Source organism: Drosophila miranda, chromosome XR (assembly GCF_003369915.1).
Source record: "Drosophila miranda strain MSH22 chromosome XR, D.miranda_PacBio2.1, whole genome shotgun sequence".
NCBI classification, from domain to species: Eukaryota; Metazoa; Arthropoda; class Insecta; order Diptera; family Drosophilidae; genus Drosophila; species Drosophila miranda.
Window position 1 is genome coordinate 7,510,078 of NC_046674.1, and position 19,467 is coordinate 7,529,544.

General features: G+C 45.8%; 3 protein-coding genes and 1 long non-coding RNA gene across 7 annotated transcripts in view; 2 read left to right on the plus strand and 2 right to left on the minus strand.

The window, feature by feature from the left end:
* The first annotated feature begins 717 nt into the window (after positions 1-717).
* Positions 718-10,419, plus strand: LOC108152856 (transient receptor potential cation channel subfamily A member 1). Of its 4 annotated transcripts, none has more exons than XM_033386962.1 (16): positions 718-936; positions 1,430-1,588; positions 3,723-3,879; positions 3,949-4,039; positions 4,113-4,308; positions 4,786-4,893; positions 5,614-5,802; positions 6,243-6,471; positions 6,536-7,116; positions 7,187-7,501; positions 8,002-8,109; positions 8,376-8,596; positions 8,659-9,136; positions 9,204-9,366; positions 9,426-9,698; positions 9,759-10,419. In XM_033386962.1, the coding sequence occupies exons 1-16, from the start codon at positions 790-792 to the stop codon at positions 10,052-10,054; spliced, it is 3,711 nt and encodes a 1,236-aa protein (XP_033242853.1). In that variant the 5' UTR covers positions 718-789; the 3' UTR covers positions 10,055-10,419. The 4 variants fall into 4 exon arrangements, with proteins under 4 accessions (XP_033242853.1, XP_033242852.1, XP_033242854.1 ...); XM_033386961.1 differs by lacking the exon at positions 8,002-8,109 and adding an exon at positions 7,618-7,728 and having other exon boundaries at positions 719-936; XM_033386963.1 differs by lacking the exons at positions 718-936; positions 1,430-1,588; positions 8,002-8,109 and adding exons at positions 2,109-3,145; positions 7,618-7,728.
* Positions 10,420-10,442: 23 nt separating this feature from the next.
* On the minus strand, positions 10,443-13,148 carry LOC108152858 (DNA replication licensing factor Mcm7). The gene is made up of 5 exons (XM_017282479.2): positions 13,002-13,148; positions 12,570-12,939; positions 12,011-12,512; positions 10,883-11,940; positions 10,443-10,824 (listed from the first exon to the last, which is right to left on the minus strand). The coding sequence occupies exons 1-5, from the start codon at positions 13,030-13,032 to the stop codon at positions 10,623-10,625; spliced, it is 2,163 nt and encodes a 720-aa protein (XP_017137968.1). The 5' UTR covers positions 13,033-13,148; the 3' UTR covers positions 10,443-10,622.
* Positions 13,149-14,814: 1,666 nt separating this feature from the next.
* Positions 14,815-15,437, plus strand: LOC117186207. The gene is made up of 2 exons (XR_004471345.1): positions 14,815-15,139; positions 15,200-15,437. It is a non-coding gene; the product is annotated as an uncharacterized LOC117186207 (long non-coding RNA).
* A 528-nt stretch (positions 15,438-15,965) lies between these two features.
* The window catches only part of LOC108152519 (division abnormally delayed protein), a 71,439-nt gene continuing 67,937 nt past the window's right edge, over positions 15,966-19,467 (minus strand). The window contains exons 6-9 of the mRNA XM_017281916.2: positions 19,263-19,438; positions 18,512-18,716; positions 18,304-18,445; positions 15,966-18,243 (exon numbers count right to left, since the gene is read on the minus strand). Of these exons, the coding sequence (XP_017137405.1) occupies positions 18,086-18,243; positions 18,304-18,445; positions 18,512-18,716; positions 19,263-19,438 (681 nt within the window). The 3' untranslated portion in view covers positions 15,966-18,085. The remainder of the gene's footprint in view (positions 18,244-18,303; positions 18,446-18,511; positions 18,717-19,262; positions 19,439-19,467) is intronic.

Sequence of the window (19,467 nt, forward strand, 5' to 3'; positions counted from 1 at the left end):
TCTCTAGAAAGTAATTGGGATCCACCTATAAGCACTGCTGACAGCCCTAGCATATTTGCAGTTCGTTACAATCCCTCGGTCGAGTCGGTTCAAAATGAAGCTGGAGGAAGTCGAGGAGTAAGTTGGGACTGCAAGGAGCAGAGTCTTGCCTTCGAAGGGACTTGGGCTTGCGCTTGGGCTGGTTTGGCATTATGCAAATTCTGTGGCACGTCTGGCTCGAGTGCCACAAATAAACAGCCCGTTAATTAGACACTGCCATTAAATAGGGCGTACGAACGGACGCACTCCCCCACTCGCACTCCCTCGGGAAGGAGCTAGCTAGAAAAATGACAAACGGCCGGCCGTTGACTCGACTCTCTCCTGGTTGTGTCAGAGTTACAGAGTTACGGACCAGCAGATATATGAGATATACTGTTGGGGGTTACTCACAGTTTGTCATAGCTGCAGTCACGGTTCAGTTGTAGCTCGACAAAGTCCACAGGCACAGCCAAAGCACGAATTCCTTTATCTCCCAGTGTCCGTCCTTCTGTACTGTCCTATCGGGAGCGTATCATGTGACAGACGGGTTATCTAAATTGGTTTGCTGTCGGTTAACACGCCTGCAAAACGCTTAGGCCAATCTATATCTAATTAGAGAACTGATTGCGGATGAGAGCCGTAGCTGGATTCTGTTTTTAGTTGTGAAATATTGTGACTAATCGCAAAACCATTATCATGCATAGTCGCGAGTCGCGGCCCTTCACCATCACAACAGCGGCAGCCACCGAGCGACAGTTAAGCGGCCCGGACATGCCCAAGCTCTGGAATGGTGGGGTCTACAATAGCCAGTGCCCCGCCTTGTCGTCGCCGGACCTGATGGAGGCCCAGCCCACACTTTTGCCCAAGACGCGCAGCAACAGCAGCACTAGCACCAGCACCAAGAACCGGAACAGCAAGGTGAGTCAGGCGGGACTAGGCAACTGGGGAATACCTCAGAGTCCCCAATGCGTGGAGTAAGGATTTCACGAGCTCTAGAATGTTCTACAGCCCGCATTTAAATGGGGGGAAGGTTTTAAATAGTTTTTACCATTCCAATTTATATTTTATATAGTTTTCCTCAATGAAAACATTCGAGTCGAGCACTCTCAGAAACGAAACCGTTCAGATTCTGTGGCAATCCTTTAAAAATGGTTTAGACATAGATCTTCTGGCAAACCTCTAAAAATATCATGAACAAATTATTTCTATTTCAAAGTTCATTGAAGAATTTTCGAGAAAAGAGCTCTATAAATTGATAAATGCTTTTGAGAATGATTTATAGGAATCCTAAGATATAATAACCTAATAAAAATGATGAAAAAGTAAATTATATCGATGTCGAAATCATGTGGGAATCGAAGGATCCACTATCAATACACTTTTATAAATATTCTTCTATAATTTCATGCAGTATTGGATATTCTCGATGATAATCGAACGAAGTTCGGGTGTCAAGCGGGGCGAAATCGATGGCGATGATGCAGACACCCCACTGGAGGCCATCTTGCCAGCCGAACCGGCGGCGGAGCAGGTCTGCTTGTTGCGTGACAGCCCCTTCAGGATATTGCGGGTGAGTTGAGTTGGTAATCGGGTGAATGGATGTGGGTGGCCTCGTGGCCCGGCCAATTCTCCAAAGTGAAAACCCAATGGCAATTCTCCAGGCGAGAGTTGTGATAAATGTATATCGATTCCGCAGATTGCAGCTGAGAAATGAGTTTTTTCGAGGAACGGCTTTCTAGAAAGTTCAATGGCTTCTTGGATGGCACTCCGAATACCCAAACCATGAGTGCTATCGATGGGTAGACATAAGAAAATAAACATCGGCTCGGCGGGACATGCAGAGCAACAAGTTCGATGGACAGGACAGTCCGGAACAAAATCGACATGCAATTGAAATGGAATCAGAGATTTACGGGGTCAAATTCAATGAAAAACTCACCACGTTCCGAGTACGGCGTAAATTCCGCCCTCCGGCAGTCCATTCTGTTTTCCCACCCAGCGCACCCGAACGCACCCATGCCCCGCCGATGTCGTTGGCCAGCGTTCCGAATGTTGGCTATAAAAGCGAGCACTTCTTGGCCCGAGATTTCAGTCTTGTGGCAACTTGGCTGGCAGCCTCTCTCTTTTATCAGTGTGCGAGCGGAAAATGATGTTAACTTGGTTTGAAAATCAGTGGAAAATCAAAGACAATTTGTTAAATTGGGTCCGCGTAACCCAATCAAATGGGATTCCTTAATTGAAAAGCACAAAGGCCCCAAATAACTTTTTTTTAACAGTGATTACAAAATGTTTGCCGAAAAATACTGATAAATACTTGCCAGAAATGCAAGAAAAAGTTTAAAATTAAAATCGAATATTTTGCATGCCCTATTAATAGAGTTTCTTGCATATATCTTAAACAACTCCAGATAAATACACTCACAAAAATATTTCATGCACATACGACTTCATCAAATTTGAGAACCAAAGAAATATCCACAACGAATACAAATTAATTTTTAGAAAAACCCAGAGAAGAGGGCAAACAAAACGCATTGCATGCTAGAATTTTGTAGATTTAAAATATTGAAAAGAAAAGATTAGAGAAATATATTACATGCATAAACAATTTTAAAAGCGCTCAAAGAAAGATTCAAGTATTGAAGTTGCAAAAAAAGAAAAAAAATATTGGATGGCACTAAATTGATACAGAGGCTGGAACTATTTCTAGAACTCTAGCAGCTACTATTCAAAGATTGAAAAGAGCAAAATTAAATCTGCAAACTTCGTTACCAGCGCATTAAAATAGTACTAGAAAATAGTTGTAGAAAACGAGCTCAAAAGGCCCTGTAGAACCTCCACCCTCCACAGCATTGTGGAGATGAATGCCACAGGCAATCAGAGCTAATCTGAAAACTACACACAAATGTAATTAGGGTCCTCGCACGCACCACCAACGACAATGCCAAACTGCGAGAAGGAGACCCCGAATCGGGAGGTGGTCATCAGTCCGCTCCGCTACTTGATCAGCGGCTTTGCCCGCGGGGCGGAGCTCACTGCAATGGCCCCGCTCAACCTGCCCAACAAGTGGGCCCGTATACTGCGAATGTCCTCCGCACCGAAGATACAAATCGACGACTTTCTCCAGGTAAACCTGTTCGACGAAAGCACACATCAAATCAGCTAAAAGGAAGCCCCGAAATTAGATTTACTTTTTAAGTGCATTTCGGGGGAAGTTGCAGGATACTGAAACATGGGGAGTCATGGGGTTGGGTTGGTTTTGGGCATGGGTTTGGGTTCGGTGACTGCTGCTGCAGCCTCCATTCTGCGTAATAGTTTTCTGCTTAAAGCGAAACCTCTTGAAGCGGATGAAAGCAAAACAAAAGACTGAGATGGAGCAGGCACTGAAGACACTACAAATATGACGGAAATGAAAGACTGAATGTTGACCGAGTCTTTTCAGATTAAAAATCTATTGACATTTCTTGTCACTGTGCATAAGCTTCCACTTCTTCGGGATCTCCTCTTCTATTGAAGGCCCCCCCTGTCGTATGTTGCTCTGGCTTGTCACCCTGAGTTGTCTCGCCTTAAACTTTTAGTTTGCCGGAGCAAACAGCAAACGCTTTGGACTTTAATCCAACTTACTGGAAAACTGATTGAGTTGATTCGAGTTGAGCTGAGTTGAGCTGAGTTGAGAAACACCTGTTCCCTCGTTTAATTAACAGGCAGCCGAGTCCGGAAACCTGGATGATTTCAAGCGGCTGTTTATGGCCGACAACACGCGCATTTCCCTGAAGGATGGCAAGGGACGGACGGCTGCCCACCAGGCAACGGCCAGAAATCGCGTCAATATACTGCGCTACATTAGGGATCAGAACGGGGGTGAGTCCCGGCTAGGGGGTACCCTTTATCCATTACCACCATAATGTCATTATTAAGTGCGCCTTGCAGACTTCAATGCCAAGGACAATGCCGGAAATACACCACTCCACATTGCCGTCGAGTGCGATGCTTACGAGGCCCTGGACTATCTGCTGTCCATGTAAGCTGACTACACCTTTCGCCATGGTCTATTTAACAGTAATCCAAACAACAATCCCTCATCATGTTTACAGCCCGGTGGACACGGGAGTGCTCAACGAGAAGAAGCAGGCTCCGGTCCACCTGGCCACCGAGCTGAACAAGGTGAAATCCCTGCGGGTGATGGGACAGTACCGGAACGTCATCGACATACAGCAGGGCGGGGAGCATGGACGCACGGCCCTCCATCTGGCGGCCATCTACGATCACGAGGAATGCGCTCGCATCCTGGTAAGTGGTGTGAGTCCTCGCCCAAGTTGTTCCCCGTAATTATTTTCACTTTTAGATTCGCATTTCGCATTCACTCATGCATTTTATTTGCATTTTGATAACGAATTGGACCAAACACAATTCGTCATTAATCAATTTCACCCCACACTCATCCCCACATCCAACCACCCACAGACCCACACTCATACACCCAATCTCCCCCCACACACACAACATTAATTTATCATAGAAAACAACAAATGAAAAGGTTTGTATCCTCTGAAGCAATTTTGTCTTGCCTGCGCACGAAAGTATGCTATGATATTCTGCAAGAACTCGCCCGGCAGAGTCTCTCTCTCTGTGTGTGTGTGTGTGTGTGTGTGTGTGTCTATGCCTGTGTGTGTAGCCCTAGGATGTGCCTTAGTATTAGTATATTATTATAGAGTCGCATATGTTATATCATGTCGTGTAACACATTGTGTGCGTCGTATCTTCCAGATAACCGAGTTCGATGCATGCCCCCGTAAGCCGTGTAACAACGGCTATTATCCCATTCACGAGGCTGCCAAGAACGCCAGCTCCAAGACAATGGAGGTCTTTTTCCAGGCAAGTTTCCCATGAATTGCATGCCCCATCCTGCTTTGATCTTGCTTGCACTTTGTGGTAGCTATTCCCATTTGACCACTTATTGTAATGTCCTCCTCGTATCCTTTTCATTCCTGCCATAGCTCCCACTGCTCCCCACTTATCCTGTGACCTTTCATGCACTCGCTTTGACTTCCACTTTGAGTTGATTTTCATTTTGCCTTTACTCTTATTTTTTTGATTGAAATTGCGTATACGCTGTGCCGCCATGATAAAGTATCAAATTTTAAACGCTGCCTCCTGTTCTATCTGTGGAACTCTGACAAACTCCGTTTATTGTTAAACTTCCCATAAAAGAAAAAAAATAACACATTAGAAGGGTTTAGGCTGCGAAACAAAAAGTATCGAATGTTGTTAAAGTCCAGCAGTGTCGGACATTGACTTTCGGAAACAATATTTGTGTGGTCTGGGCCTAGACTTTCACTTTATACACGGTACTCGAAGAGCACAAGGGTATCTTGTATTGGTTGGAAGGTATGCTACAGACATCAAGAAGACTGTTCCATATGAATATCTACCAATAGTTCCGAATAGCGGGAATCTGATAATTACATATTTTAAAAATGTCTGCACAGCGAAAGCATCTCCAAAAACTGCTCTAAGCTATATATGTAAATCTGCCATGTCTCTTTCGTCACCCAGTTATTAATGGTACGCCCTTAAATGTGACTTATCTTGCAGTGGGGTGAGCAACGCGGCTGTACACGCGAGGAGATGATATCCTTCTACGACTCGGAGGGCAATGTGCCACTGCACTCAGCGGTCCACGGTGGCGACATCAAGGCTGTGGAGTTGTGCCTCAAGTCCGGTGCAAAGATATCCACCCAGCAACATGATCTCTCGACACCAGTGCATCTGGCCTGCGCTCAGGTGAGTTGATAGTGTGGACAGGAACTCGAGGACTGAGACGATGACGAAGACGATGACGAAGACGAAGACGGAGGAAGGTCCTAGCTGACAAGCAGCAGCGGAGCACATGAAAACGCTCATACTCATATTTCCCTGGGGAGATATGGGGCGCTGGATAGATGGGTAAACAAAGCTTTTCTGGTCAAAAGGAAAACAGTGTGAAAGCATCTCTCAGTGGGTGGACGGGCGCACTGGGGGATGGTGCAAAGTTTGGCTCGTGTCCTGGCTGGCTTACGTGTTACACGAGTGACTTTAATTTGACAAATTCTTATGCAAATTTCGCCAAGTCGAACGTGACTTCGGTGCTGGGAAAACAAAGAGCCCCGGATGGCATGTAATATGATTCATTTTGCATTGAGTGGGGAAGTGAATCCGCCATCGATTTCCGTTTCTCGTTTTAGGGTGCCATTGATATTGTGAAGCTGATGTTCGAGATGCAGCCAATGGAGAAGAGGATCTGCCTGAGCTGCACCGATGTGCAGAAGATGACGCCGCTGCACTGCGCCTCCATGTTTGATCATCCGGATATTGTGTCCTATTTGGTGAGCGAGGGAGCCGACATTAATGCTTTGGACAAGGAGCATCGCTCCCCCCTGCTGCTGGCTGCCTCTCGCAGCGGGTGGAAGACGGGTAAGCGCTTTGGGATTCCTCCATCTTCTCGGTTTAAGAGCTCCTCATCATCACATCAAAACAGTCCACCTCTTGATTCGATTGGGGGCTGGGATTAGCGTCAAGGATGCGGCTGCTCGCAATGTCCTGCATTTTGTAATCATGAACGGTGGCCGGCTGACGGACTTTGCCGAGCAGGTGGCCAATTGCCAGACGAACAACCAGCTCCAGCTGCTGCTCAACGAGAAGGACAGCATGGGCTGCTCGCCGCTCCACTACGCCAGTCGGGACGGGCACATCCGCTCGCTGGAGAATCTCATTCGGCTGGGGGCCTGTATCAACCTAAAGAACAACAACAACGAGAGTCCGCTGCACTTTGCCGCCCGCTACGGCCGCTACAACACCGTGCGCCAGCTGCTCGACTCGGAGAAGGGCTCGTTCATCATCAACGAAAGCGACGGGGCAGGGATGACTCCGCTGCACATTTCCTCCCAGCAGGGGCACACCCGTGTGGTCCAGCTGCTGCTCAACCGCGGGGCTCTGCTGCACAGGGATCACACGGGACGCAATCCTCTCCAGCTGGCGGCCATGTCCGGCTATACCGAGACCATTGAGCTGCTGCACTCGGTGCACTCCCATCTGCTCGATCAAGTGGACAAGGATGGGGTAAGTGGCTGCTCGCCTGACACACGCTCACACTGTTCTGGCTGCTAAGCTTCCTCCAATCCCAACACAGAATACGGCTCTCCACCTGGCCACCATGGAGAACAAGCCGCATGCCATCTCGGTGCTGATGTCCATGCAATGCAAGCTCGTCTATAACGTCCTGGACATGAGTGCCATTGACTATGCCATCTACTACAAGTACCCGGAGGCGGCTCTGGCCATGGTCACCCACGAGGAGCGGGCCAATGAGGTGATGGCCCTCCGCTCCGACAAGCATCCGTGCGTCACCCTGGCCCTGATTGCCTCCATGCCGAAGGTCTTTGAGGCGGTGCAGGACAAGTGTATCAGTAAGGCCAACTGCAAGAAGGACTCGAAGAGCTTTTACGTAAGTTGTTCCGTTTGCCAATGGGTTCGGTATGCCGCCAATCATCTCATTCCATCGAAGCTAATCCTCTATATCTCTATATATTGAAAATGTCCACCATATATATATATATCCAGATAAAGTACTCTTTCGCATTCTTGCAATGCCCCTTTATGTTTGCCAAGATCGATGAGAAAACCGGAGAGCCGATAATGACAACAAATCCCATTCCGTTGCCGGCATTGAATGTAAGCAGAAGAAGCAGGGCAAGCAGAAGCAGATCCCAGGATCTGTTGCATGATTCAGTGTGTGTTTGAGTGTGTTTTTTCCTCCTTATACTACGATACGATCCTTGTACGAACTGGCAAACCCTTTGCATACGTATGTATATGTGACGTTGGATGGGGGGGTTACTTGAGTCCGCTCTTCATGATCATCATCCGCTCATCAAAATGCCTACCTCGACGCTCTATATACGTATATATAACACACTTCCTTGACTAATCTACCACCATATCTAGATTAAATATTCATTTTGGCCCTACCAAAAGACACCCGAACAGATCGAGGCCAAGCGCAAAGAGTTCAATGATCCCAAGTGGCGTCCCATGCCCCTGGCCGTGGTGAATGTGAGTGTCGCTAGTACTCTCTTCGCTTTATAGTACCGATATAACCAATAGACTACTGCAACTCTGCAACTTGTGCCTATCGTCCCTCCCAAAAACTAACCCACTAACCGACTCACTGTACAGTGTACACCATCGTATCTGGCTTTTGTATCTCGTATCCCCGTATCTCGTATTCCTGTATCTCGTATGTCGTGAAGTCGTGTATGTGTCGCCCCCCAATATCCAAATGCTTTTCCTAACACATTCCCTCTCTGATCCCCGGCCAGACCATGGTTACCCATGGACGCGTGGAGCTGCTGGCCCATCCACTCAGCCAGAAGTATCTGCAGATGAAGTGGAACTCGTACGGCAAGTACTTTCATCTGGCCAACCTACTGATCTACTCGATATTCCTGGTCTTTGTCACGATCTATTCGTCCCTGATGATGAACAACATTGAGCTGGAGCCTGGTGTGAACAAGTCCATGAGCCAATATTGCAATTTGGGGTAAGCTTAAGCTACGGAATATCAACCACAGACAAACTGATTGCGAAGATCGTTTTTGCCAGGTGGGACCAGCTGACCCACAACCTCTCGCAGAATCACTTTGCCGCAACAAACTTCCGCCAGGACTCGTGTGTGGAGCGCATCAATCGGACCACGGCCATTCTATTCTGTGCTGGGGTGATTGTGGTCTACATTTTGCTCAATTCGATGCGGGAAATGCTGCAGATCTACCAGCAACGCTTGCACTATATCCTGGAGACGGTCAACTTGATATCCTGGGTGCTATACATATCGGCCCTGGTCATGATAGTGCCGGCCTTTCGGGCCGATGGCATCATTACCAGCATTCACTATTCGGCGGCCTCGATTGCTGTGTTTCTGTCCTGGTTCCGGCTCTTGCTGTTCCTGCAGCGATTCGACCAGGTTGGCATCTATGTGGTTATGTTTCTGGAGATCCTGCAGACGCTCATCAAAGTGCTGATGGTCTTCTCCATACTGATCATTGCTTTTGGACTGGCCTTTTACATTTTGCTCTCGAAGGTGGGTTTTCGTTTGAGAGGGTGAGTCGTTTGTGGTATATATTTCCAGAGATTTTCCTTCATTCCAGATTATCGATCCACAGCCGAACCACTTGTCCTTCTCGAACATACCGATGTCTCTGCTGCGCACCTTCTCCATGATGTTGGGCGAACTGGATGTTGTGGGCACCTATGTGAACACCTACTATCGCGACCGACTCAAAGTGCCCATGACCTCCTTCTTGATACTGAGTGAGATCCGTAAGATTGTTCCCACCTGTCCATGATCTGATGGCTATTTCTCGTGACAGGCGTCTTCATGATACTCATGCCCATTCTGTTGATGAATTTGCTTATCGGTTTGGCGGTTGGCGACATCGAGTCGGTGCGTCGCAATGCCCAGCTGAAACGTCTGGCCATGCAGGTGGTCCTGCACACGGAACTGGAGCGCAAGCTACCCCATGTCTGGCTCCAGCGGGTGGACAAAATGGAGCTTATCGAATACCCAAACGAGGCAAAGTGCAAGGTCGGCTTCTGTGACTTTATTCTACGCAAATGGTTCTCCAATCCCTTCACCGAGGATTGTAAGTAGCTCTGCCTTTCTTTTGTTGGATACATGTGCTGACTAATTTTCTGCTCTCTAGCCGCCATGGACGCCATCTCCTTTGACAACAATGACGATTTTATCAACGCAGAGCTGGAGCGGCAGCGCCGCAAGCTGCGGGACATAAGCCGCATGCTGGAGCAACAGCACCAGCTGATGCGCCTCATTGTCCAGAAGATGGAGATCAAAACGGAGGCAGACGATGTGGACGAGGGCATATCGCCCAACGAGATTCGCTCCGTCGTGGGCTCGGCCTCGGCTGGCACCAATCGCTGGAATTCTCCGCGCATCCGCAACAAGCTTCGAGCCGCTCTCAGTTTCAACAAGAGCATGTAGATCTTGGCCTATGATGTGGTCTCCTCAACTATATCTATATCTTCATATATTATCCCCAGTAGCGAAACGTTTCAATTTATCTCTCTATCTCTCTGTGTGTATGTGTGTGTGTGTAACATATAGTCTCAATATAGCAACAAGGATTGTGGGAGATCGTATCGAAATGCTTGAGGTGGTCCTCAAAGGAACCATTGACGAATTTATAGGCAAGGAATAGAGGTGGAATGTAGTTTCAAATGCACTTAGTGGACTTTTTCATAGTTTTTTTTTTGATGTCTTTTAAAGTATATAAAATAAAGTCAATTTATCTAGCAAAAATAGCCGACCGGAGCCTTTTTTTTGGTCGGATCTTTCTCGACTTTTGATGCCAGAGATGAGATTTCTCTAATTAATTATTATATATGTATGTATTCTTATTTATTTACGTGAATGATTGATGGTAATATTTCAATGTATGAGAACGAGGAGTAATGTTAACGAACGGCTACAATATTAATCAAAACATAAAAAAACGTTTAAACTAAATTATAAAATTCAAATATAGGTATAAAGTCTCCGATCGGCCGATTTACATGAACGTTATCTTAGTGCGTCCCATGTTTACCTGCCAGACATTCAGCTCCTCGTAGTCGTCGATGCATTTGTCCACTTGGTCGGGTTTGAAGCCCTTTGTTGTGCAACGATCCATGATATCGCCAATCTTGACGGCCTTGCCCAAACCGGCCAACTCCCGAACGATGGCAAAGATGCGATCCGATGTATTTGGCACACTGGAAATGACAGAGTTATGAGAACCAAAACTTGCGTTAGGCCAAAGGCAATACTTACTGTCCCTTCAGGTGGTCGTGCGTCTGGTTGAGCGAATCCTTTGACATCTCCAGAAGTCGCAAAGCCTCTGCCACATCGTCCTTCTCAACGCGATCGGAGAGACGCAGACGAGCCAGGGCCGTGGACAGACGCAGAATCCCGAGCAGATTACGGGCCGAGGTAAAGGTCATGTCCTTCTGGTTGCGAGCCTCGCGACGCAGCTCCACATAGGCGCCCACTATGTAGTCGGTGAGCTCGTCCGGAATGGTGGGGTTCTTGCGCTTGCAGAGGTTGATATAGCGCCGCATGAGATGCATGTCCAGAGACTTGACCCTCGAGGGCGGCTGACGACTATGGCAGTGCACGTAGGTGATGTGCTTGGCCAGGCGCAGATCGTTGTCGCGGTCAGGCTTGTCCTGGATGAGCCACAATAGATCGAAACGGGAGAGCAGAGCGGCGGGCAGCTGAATATTCTGTTCCACCGTGCGACGCGGATTGTAACGGCCAAAGGCGGGATTGGCAGCGGCCAGAATGGAAACGCGTGCATTCAGCGTGGTCATGATGCCCGCCTTGGCAATGGAAATGGTCTGCTGTTCCATAACCTCGTGGATGGCTGTACGATCGGTGTCCGCCATCTTGTCGAACTCGTCAATGCAGCAAACGCCCTGATCGGCCAGCACCAAGGCGCCGCCCTCAAGCATCATCTCGCCAGTGAGGGGATCCTTCATGACGGCTGCCGTCAGACCCACCCCCGAGGAGCCACGGCCTGTGGTGTACTGCGACCGCAATGCCAGACGACTAATGTAGCCCAGCAACTGCGACTTGGCAACGCCAGGATCTCCCATTAGGCATATGTTGATATTGCCACGAATCTTCATGCCATCGGGGCGCTTGTCGACGCCACCCACCAGCAGCAGCAGCAGGGCCTTTTTCACGTCCAAATGGCCATAGATTTCAGGCGCCAAGCTGGTGGCCAGGCGCTCATAGAAATCGTCCTGGGCCAGTTCCTCAAGCTCGTCAGGCGTCAATTCGGCCTCCTTGTCAGAGATGTCGTCATTTTTATTGATGCATATAATACGCTATGAAAAAAAAAGCAGAGCACGGATTAGATCGAATTGCCAGTGCCATTACAAACGGCAATTAACTCACGTGGGCCTGCAGATACGTCTCCGAGAGCAGTCCCTGGATCATCTGGGCAAATCCGCTGCGCACCATTGGCAAAAACACACCAGAGACAACCACGTGATCGCCGGGCTGGGCCATGCGGGTGACCTCGCCACGACAAAGCACCGTCATACTGCGCGGAATGTGGCCGACGGGCACCTGGTCGCTGTGCTCCTGCATTTTTAGCTCCTGGAACTTGACGAACTTGGAACCACGCGTCTGCAAGTACAGACGACCGGCGGCCTTGTTCACGCGGCAATCGTCCGACGGACAATCGTGGACGGGCGTGAAGGAGAGCGAGCTCACCGGCTGGTACGTCTCGGAACCACAGCGATCGCACGTGTATGTGGCCACGACCATCATGGGCTTCACCTCAGTGCAGCGCGTCACAATGCCGCGTACAGTCGTCAGCTTGCCAATGTGTTGGGCCTTTACCTCGCGTATGGAATGGGCCTTCTCCGTGGACATTGGCTTGAAACCCACCTCACTGGAAATGGCATAGATTCAGAGTTTTCACCTTTACTGAGGTTCCATGTCTACTCACAATCGCTTCATCAGCTCAGGCGGGAAGCTATTGCGGTCATCACGCTGTTCCATGGGATTGCGCACGCGGGCGTCCATCATCAAGCGATGCTCAATGTACACATCCAGGGCGTCCTTGGCGTGCACCTCCTGCTGCTTATAGCTGGGCAGCAGCTCGGCAATCACATCACTGAAGATGCCCGCATAGCGTCGGCAGTTGTCGATCACCGCCTCGGCCAGGTTTTCATTGAACTCCGAGAGATCGTCCAGATCGATGGTGATCAGGACCTGCTCCCTATGCGCCAGCTTCACCAGCTGCGAGCCATACACAAATTGCTTCTTGCCTTCATCGTCGCACTTGCAAAACTCCGACAGGAAGGTTTTGATGGATTCTGCGTGGATTCAGACATAAGTTTTGTGGTTTCCGCAGCCGCAACGCTGATTTTACACTCACCTCTGTCCTGGGCATAGTCGCGACGAGCCATTTTGCTACTGTTTCAATTGTTTAGACCTTGATGCGAATAAAATGAGCACGGGCTGCAGGCAGCAGGAAAAAATGGTTTTTTGTGGCGCGGTTGCAAAATGAAAATAAGGCGTCCCGCCAAAAATGCTATTGTTATCGATAAGGTATACGGTCTCACACTAAGAAATATACCGAAATATACGGTCTCACTTTCAAAATATACCGTAAATATACTGACGGAGTCAAGTTCTATTATACATATTCCTCGTTTTTGATATTCCGTCAAATATTACTAGCTATATAGAACATTTAGCCGTGCCATCATAATTTTAGCCCATTGATGAATCAATTTTCTACACAATTGGTTAGTTTTTAATCCTTGCTTTTATTGTATTTATTGTAAAAACAGGGTTAAACGAAAAAGTTCAACAAAAAAAAGAGTCGCAATGTTGCTGGTATTTGAAGACGTGATGCGTGTATAGCCCTTTGTACACCCTATTTCGCTCATTTTATATGAAGATCAAACGTAATTTATTAAGACCTTTTCTCAAATTGATATTCTTTAGACATATTCAAGTACCTTATTAGTATCTTGTATATATTTATGTCGATCCTGATACCTACTGAGCCTTGGAAGACAAACGTATTCACAATTCTATAACATTCATTTCCCCCAGGGTATTTGTGCATGGAATTAGCAACATGTTTGTGTATGGAATGAGACTCATTGTTGCAAAAGCGAAACTGCGGCGAATCGGGTATTGCCTATATTTCAAGCTATATAGATTTGCCCACTTAGCTTTATCCCAAAGATAAATGCATTTTCTACAAGATTGCTTCTTTTAATTATCTTAATGTATTTTATTTTGACTAAAATACGGTTTTCAAGTAAATGTTGCCGCAACTTTTGTGTATGGAATGCGCAACATTTGTGTATGGAATGAGACTCATTGTTGCTAAAGCGAACTGGGGCGAACTGCGGCGAACTGCGGCGAATTAAAATTCGATTCAAAAAAACGACCAATTCCTCATATTCTTTGTTCCGTTGAATAATACTATCTATATGGAACATTTAGCCATGCCCACTCAATTTTATACGATTGATGAATCAATTCTATACATGATTGGTCTATTCGAAATACTTGCTTTTATTGGATTTCTATATAAAATTGAAAATTAAATTGAATAGATTGATGAACTTGACAAAATATACCATTATATACCGATATACCATAAATATACCGTCAGCTCAATTTTGACTTCAAAAAATACCGTAAACGGTCACCCTGCTGCGACATCAGACGACGTGTTTAAGAACTACTATTTTAACGTAACGTTGCTACCTACTTTTAAGTTGCGCGCCAAAATAAAAATTCTTCCCAGTATATTAGACATCAGAAAACGGAAAATAAGCTATCTTTGTAGGCTATTCATCTTTATCTCAACTTAGCTCGCGCGACAACGATGAAATCCATTCCTGATATTTGACATTCAATACCAAAGGAAAGCGGCACTGATGTAAAATGGGTTTACTTCGCATAATTAAAGAGCTTTCGGCCACTGATTGGGAGGGAGATGGCCTTTATAATTTCAAAATATTTTAACAGTTTCCATTTTTCTGGTACTATTTGTCTGTCTAACCCTCTCTACACACACCAACCAGCTGTGTTGCTACAGCGCTTCCCTCCGCCAGTATGCACGAATAAGAGTGAGACAGAGAGAGACAGAGAGAGCGATAGAGAAGGAGAATGAGAAGCGCGTGGTAAAGGGTTTTTTCGTCCCTTATGGGAGTGGCGCCAACCCGTTCAGCGTGCTGACCTGCGTGTGGGTCTTACATGGCACCTCAGAGCTGTGGCGCTGGCTGTCCATGCCCGTGCCGATCATCTGTCAAAAGCTGCAATCTGAGCATCTTAGTAGCCTTTTACTTCCACTTCAATGTAGGCTTAGGTTTTGCTTGGTATGGACAGGGGTTTCAGTCTCATTACTGTTTGTCAGCTCTCCAAAATAGCACTAAAAATATTCTACAAAAGAAAAGTTCGAATTTTTTGACAATTATGGAGTTTCTTAGTGAAATCGCTCAAGATATAATTAATATATGGACCCATCCTGTGGCAATAAGCGCAACCGCGGTACGTTATGGAGTGATTTGATGTGAACTCGAATCTGAGTCGCGTGTTATTTTATTTCAGATCTTGGGAGCACCTATGGAATTGCAGCTGATAGCCTTCGCTGCTTCCTATGCAGCAGGCTATGAGAATTTCCCCAACGTCGTCGGTTACCTCATCCGTATAGTTCAACGGCTAATTGGGCAAAACTAGTCCTGCAATACTGCTACTACTAGACACATACGGACATATGTACTATAATACATAATACTCGTATGGAATCGAAGTCCCGAAATACTGAAATAAACCGTTGATGGCATTATTTGACTTCTGTTTTTGTTCTGGTATCATCTAGAGCTTGATGGTATTTGAGGACAGAGGGGGATCATGGTGCACCATGGACGGATCCGGTGGCTTGAGCCACCTGCTGTGGCAAAAACGAATCCTAGAGAATCTACTAGACTGCCCAATCGGGATCAGATTGGATTATTATTATATGTCTCACTCATAATCGTGCAGTGTCCACCCTCTGTTAAGCAGGGTGTATGATGTATGTACATAGGTGGTAGAGGTTGTAGGTTGTCCATCCATTCACCGTTGTGTACCATCCAATAGATGATCCTGTCCCGCTTTTCGAGCCACTTTCGAGCACTTGATCAACTTTCTTGAAAGCATGCCCGCTGCCGCTGCCGCTCCCCATGTGAATTTTAGATATTGACGTTTATTGCGGTTTCAAATGAAATTTACAAAAGTCTGTACTGTACTTTTATCAATTGCAATTACATTCAAAATTTACGCATAGCATTGTTTTCGACTCGACTCGACTCAATCAATTTTTTTTGGACTTGCATTGTTTTTTTTTTGTTACATAATTATTTATTATTTGTTTGAATGCATCTAAAAAGTAGTACATTTAATTATATTTTTTTGTGCAATTTTCGTTTGTTTTGCTTTTGCATTGGTTATCATTTCGAATAGATTTACAACAACAACGACGACGACGATGTTGCTGCTGTTTGCTGTTGTTTGCTGTTGCTTGCGGTATACATATGTTACAATTTAATATGTTGCGTTTACGTTTAACTTAAATATTATTAATCACATGCAATAGTTAAATAATAATGATACAAATAATAATTATACAATAGTTGCAATGCACAGGCACAACGCAACGCCACACAACCCACAATCGGATTGTAGTGCCTTTTTAGACCAATTTGTTTTTATGGTTTTTGGGTTTTTGGGGGTTTTTGGGCCTAGATTTTCATGGTTTGTTGCCTTTTGCTTTTGTTAATTTGCTACTAACTAAATGTTGTTTCGGTTGTTGTTTCGGTTGTTGTTTCTGTTGTTGTTGTTGTTGTTTCTCTTCTGCCCAACTCTGTTTTGCTTTTTACACATTACTGGCTAAATCGTTACAGTTTACGACGCACTAGCATTAGATTACGATTTAATTAGTTAATTCGTGTATGTGTGTGTGTATGTATATGTTATGTTCTTATTGTAATCGTACTCGTATGTATGTGTGTATGTATGCATATTTCATATTCATTTTGTATACTATATAATATATTCTCGTAGATGTATTATTATTATTTTTATTTATATATATTATATTTTTTAGAGTGTCGCCCAGCGCTTTGCAAACACTGTCTAAAGTATCCATTAGATTGCAACAATAGTTTTTTTTTCTTCCGTTTTCCGTTTTTCGTGTGTGTTCGTGTTTCGTTTTTCGAATGCGAATGCGATTTGCGTTTTTCATCTCAAATTGTGATTTGTTTTGTGCGCTGTTCTCCTCTCCCTGCCTCTCAAAACCCAACTCTCAAAACTTAAAGTTACAGAACGATTGATTCCATAGACATAACTTTCGTAAACTCTAATTAGCTGAATGCATTTCCAATGACATTTTCTTCTCTAATTTTAAATAATGCCTACATATAATATACGTATATATCAATCGATTCTCATCATCATCTTCCTTTTTTTTTGTATTCTTTTTTGTTTTTTGCTTTTTGTTTTTTCTTTTTCTTGCGTATAAAGCTGTAAGTCTTCTAGTTTTTCCCGTAAAGTGCTTTCTTTTTTACTCAACTAAATTCCATTTGTATGCATTAATTTTCTCAAATGTTTTTTTTTGTTCAGTTCAAAATGTGTGTGTGTGTGTGTGTGTGTGTGTAGACGACAACAATAATAATTTCGTATTAGTTTAACAGATTTTATATTTGTTTTACTTTACGTATGTATTTATTCCGTATGTACTATAATATTTTTTGTGATCTTTCGGTTTTCTCCCTTTTCTGTTTTCTGTTTTCTGTGTGCTTTTTTCTCAATTTCAATTTCAATTTCAAGAAGGAACAACATGTACTTTGAACATTGAGCTTTACTGTACTACTGTACGCTACAAATAGTATAGTATATATGTGTGTGTATGTAGTAGTATTAACATTTATCTGAACAAACTGCACACACACTCCGTGCCTATCCTGCTTGGGGCTTGTGGCCTGGTTTGAGTTTGAGTCTGAGTTTGAGCCTGTTTTGTTTAACTTTTAATTTGGGCTTTTCCTTTCTTGCTTTTGAGTTATTTTCTTTCTTTCGTTTTAAGCAGACACACACATTTCCAACACCCTTTTTTATGGCACATAAGTCTTGTTGGAGAGATGCATGCTACTGCATGGGGAAATTCGTTTCGTGGAAATGGAAAAGCTAGAAGGGGCGCTGCTCCGAAATTCCCCTTTTTCTTGGGAAGGGGGTTGGGGGGTGGGGGTGTTGGCGCTTACGGGGCTAATAAATTACGTTTTGTAACAACTTAAGAATTACACAAATAATAATAATAATAATGATAATAGTTATTAATTAATGATTTTAATCGATTCTCTCGCGTGCATTTCGCTGCCATCCATCGGTTGCTGTTGCGGCTGTTGCGGCTGTCGCTGTTCGGGAACTCATTTATCCTTAATCCTTTGTCGTCGCTATGGCTTAACTGCAACTCCTGTAGAGTATTGTGACTAGAGTGAGGAGCAGGCACGTCGCAGGGGCTGCCAGCGGTTTGGAGGCACCGCCGCTCTGGTTATTCTCGCGCTGCTCGGTGTCCGGTATGGTCGTTTCGCCAGCGCGATCGTCGATGGATGTGGCACCTGCAAAGATCCCAAAATTGAGTAAACGAAGAAGGTACCTTGTAGGTCGTTGCGGCTTACCATCGCCAGAACCATCGCCGGAGCCGTGTATGCCGCCGCCGTACTCCTCATCATCGTCGCTGATTTGGCCACCGCCGCCGCCAGAACCCTCGCGGCCCATGTCGCTTTGGATGTCGTGCGACTGTACGCTGGAAGAGGGTGCCTAAACGAACAATAGATTGGACTTAGGAACCACAGGTATGATGGGGATATGTGTGCCGTTTCGTACCGCTGCTCCAATGCTCTTGCGTATCTTGATCAGCTTGTCCACCAGCTCGTTCAGCTTGCTGACCTGCGTCTGGGTCTTCCAGGGCACCTCGGGATTGTAGCGCTGCCTGTCCATCCCGGTGTCGATCAGCAGCTGTGTGTAGTCGCCAATGCGATCGCCTGTCCAGCAGAGACGATCATCGGTGGTGTATTCGGCATCGCAGAAGCTGAAACGTGGCGAAATTTTCGATTACAAATAGGCACCAGTAGGCTTTTAGTTTCCCGTTAGCTAGGCTAAGGTCCGGTACTTTTTACCAATAATTATTGAAAAAATTATCAAATTATATCATCATGGGCATCAGAAATTTGACTATGGGCATGATTTCGACGTTTCTTGAGGTGAGGCATGCACATATCCATTCTATCTCTTATGCTCCTCATTGGCGGTCTCGTTTTTCATTGCAGAGCGGACGTGAGGGCAGTGCAATCCCCTTCTTGGAATACATACTGTTCTACTTGATCATCGGATACCCGGTGTACCACTTCTTGTTCACGAATGAGTACATTCAGTGGCTCGTCGATCAGATATTCGGTCCAGGCGGCGACGACTTTGTATAACAATAGTCTGGTCTTGCAGCCACAACCCCCAACCCTAACAACAACCCCAACCCCCCATGGGATCATGGTCACCCCCCCAAATACACTGTCATTTTCGTGGCATCGTTTGAGTTGTGTCTTTTTTGGGGGTTTTTGGGTGTTTTCTGGTCACTCACTTGTCCACAATGTTCGTGTAGAACTCCTTGGTCTTCTCGATGGTGGAGAGGAAGCGCACCATGTCCGGATCCGGTGGCGTGGCCCACTTGACGCTGTTCTTGTGCTGCTGCAGACGCGTCTCCGACTCGTCGGTCAGCGAGGGCGACAGATTGGGCGTGCCGCATGTCTTCTTAACCTGCGAACGGAATGGAGATGGAGAGTTTA

Excerpts from the sequence above, each read along its gene's own strand:
- LOC108152858 (XM_017282479.2), bottom strand. The coding sequence starts at position 13,032 with ATGGCTCGTCGCGACTATGCCCAGGACAGAG. Across the intron at positions 12,940-13,001 it reads CGACTATGCCCAGGACAGAG|AATCCATCAAAACCTTCCTG; the intron begins GTGAGTGTAAAA and ends GAATCCACGCAG. Across the intron at positions 11,941-12,010 it reads AGACGTATCTGCAGGCCCAC|CGTATTATATGCATCAATAA; the intron begins GTGAGTTAATTG and ends TTTTTTTCATAG.
- LOC108152856 (XM_033386961.1), top strand. The coding sequence starts at position 790 with ATGCCCAAGCTCTGGAATGGTGGGGTCTACAATAGCCAGTGCCCCGCC. Across the intron at positions 4,309-4,785 it reads AGGAATGCGCTCGCATCCTG|ATAACCGAGTTCGATGCATG; the intron begins GTAAGTGGTGTG and ends CGTATCTTCCAG. Across the intron at positions 4,894-5,613 it reads CAATGGAGGTCTTTTTCCAG|TGGGGTGAGCAACGCGGCTG; the intron begins GCAAGTTTCCCA and ends CTTATCTTGCAG.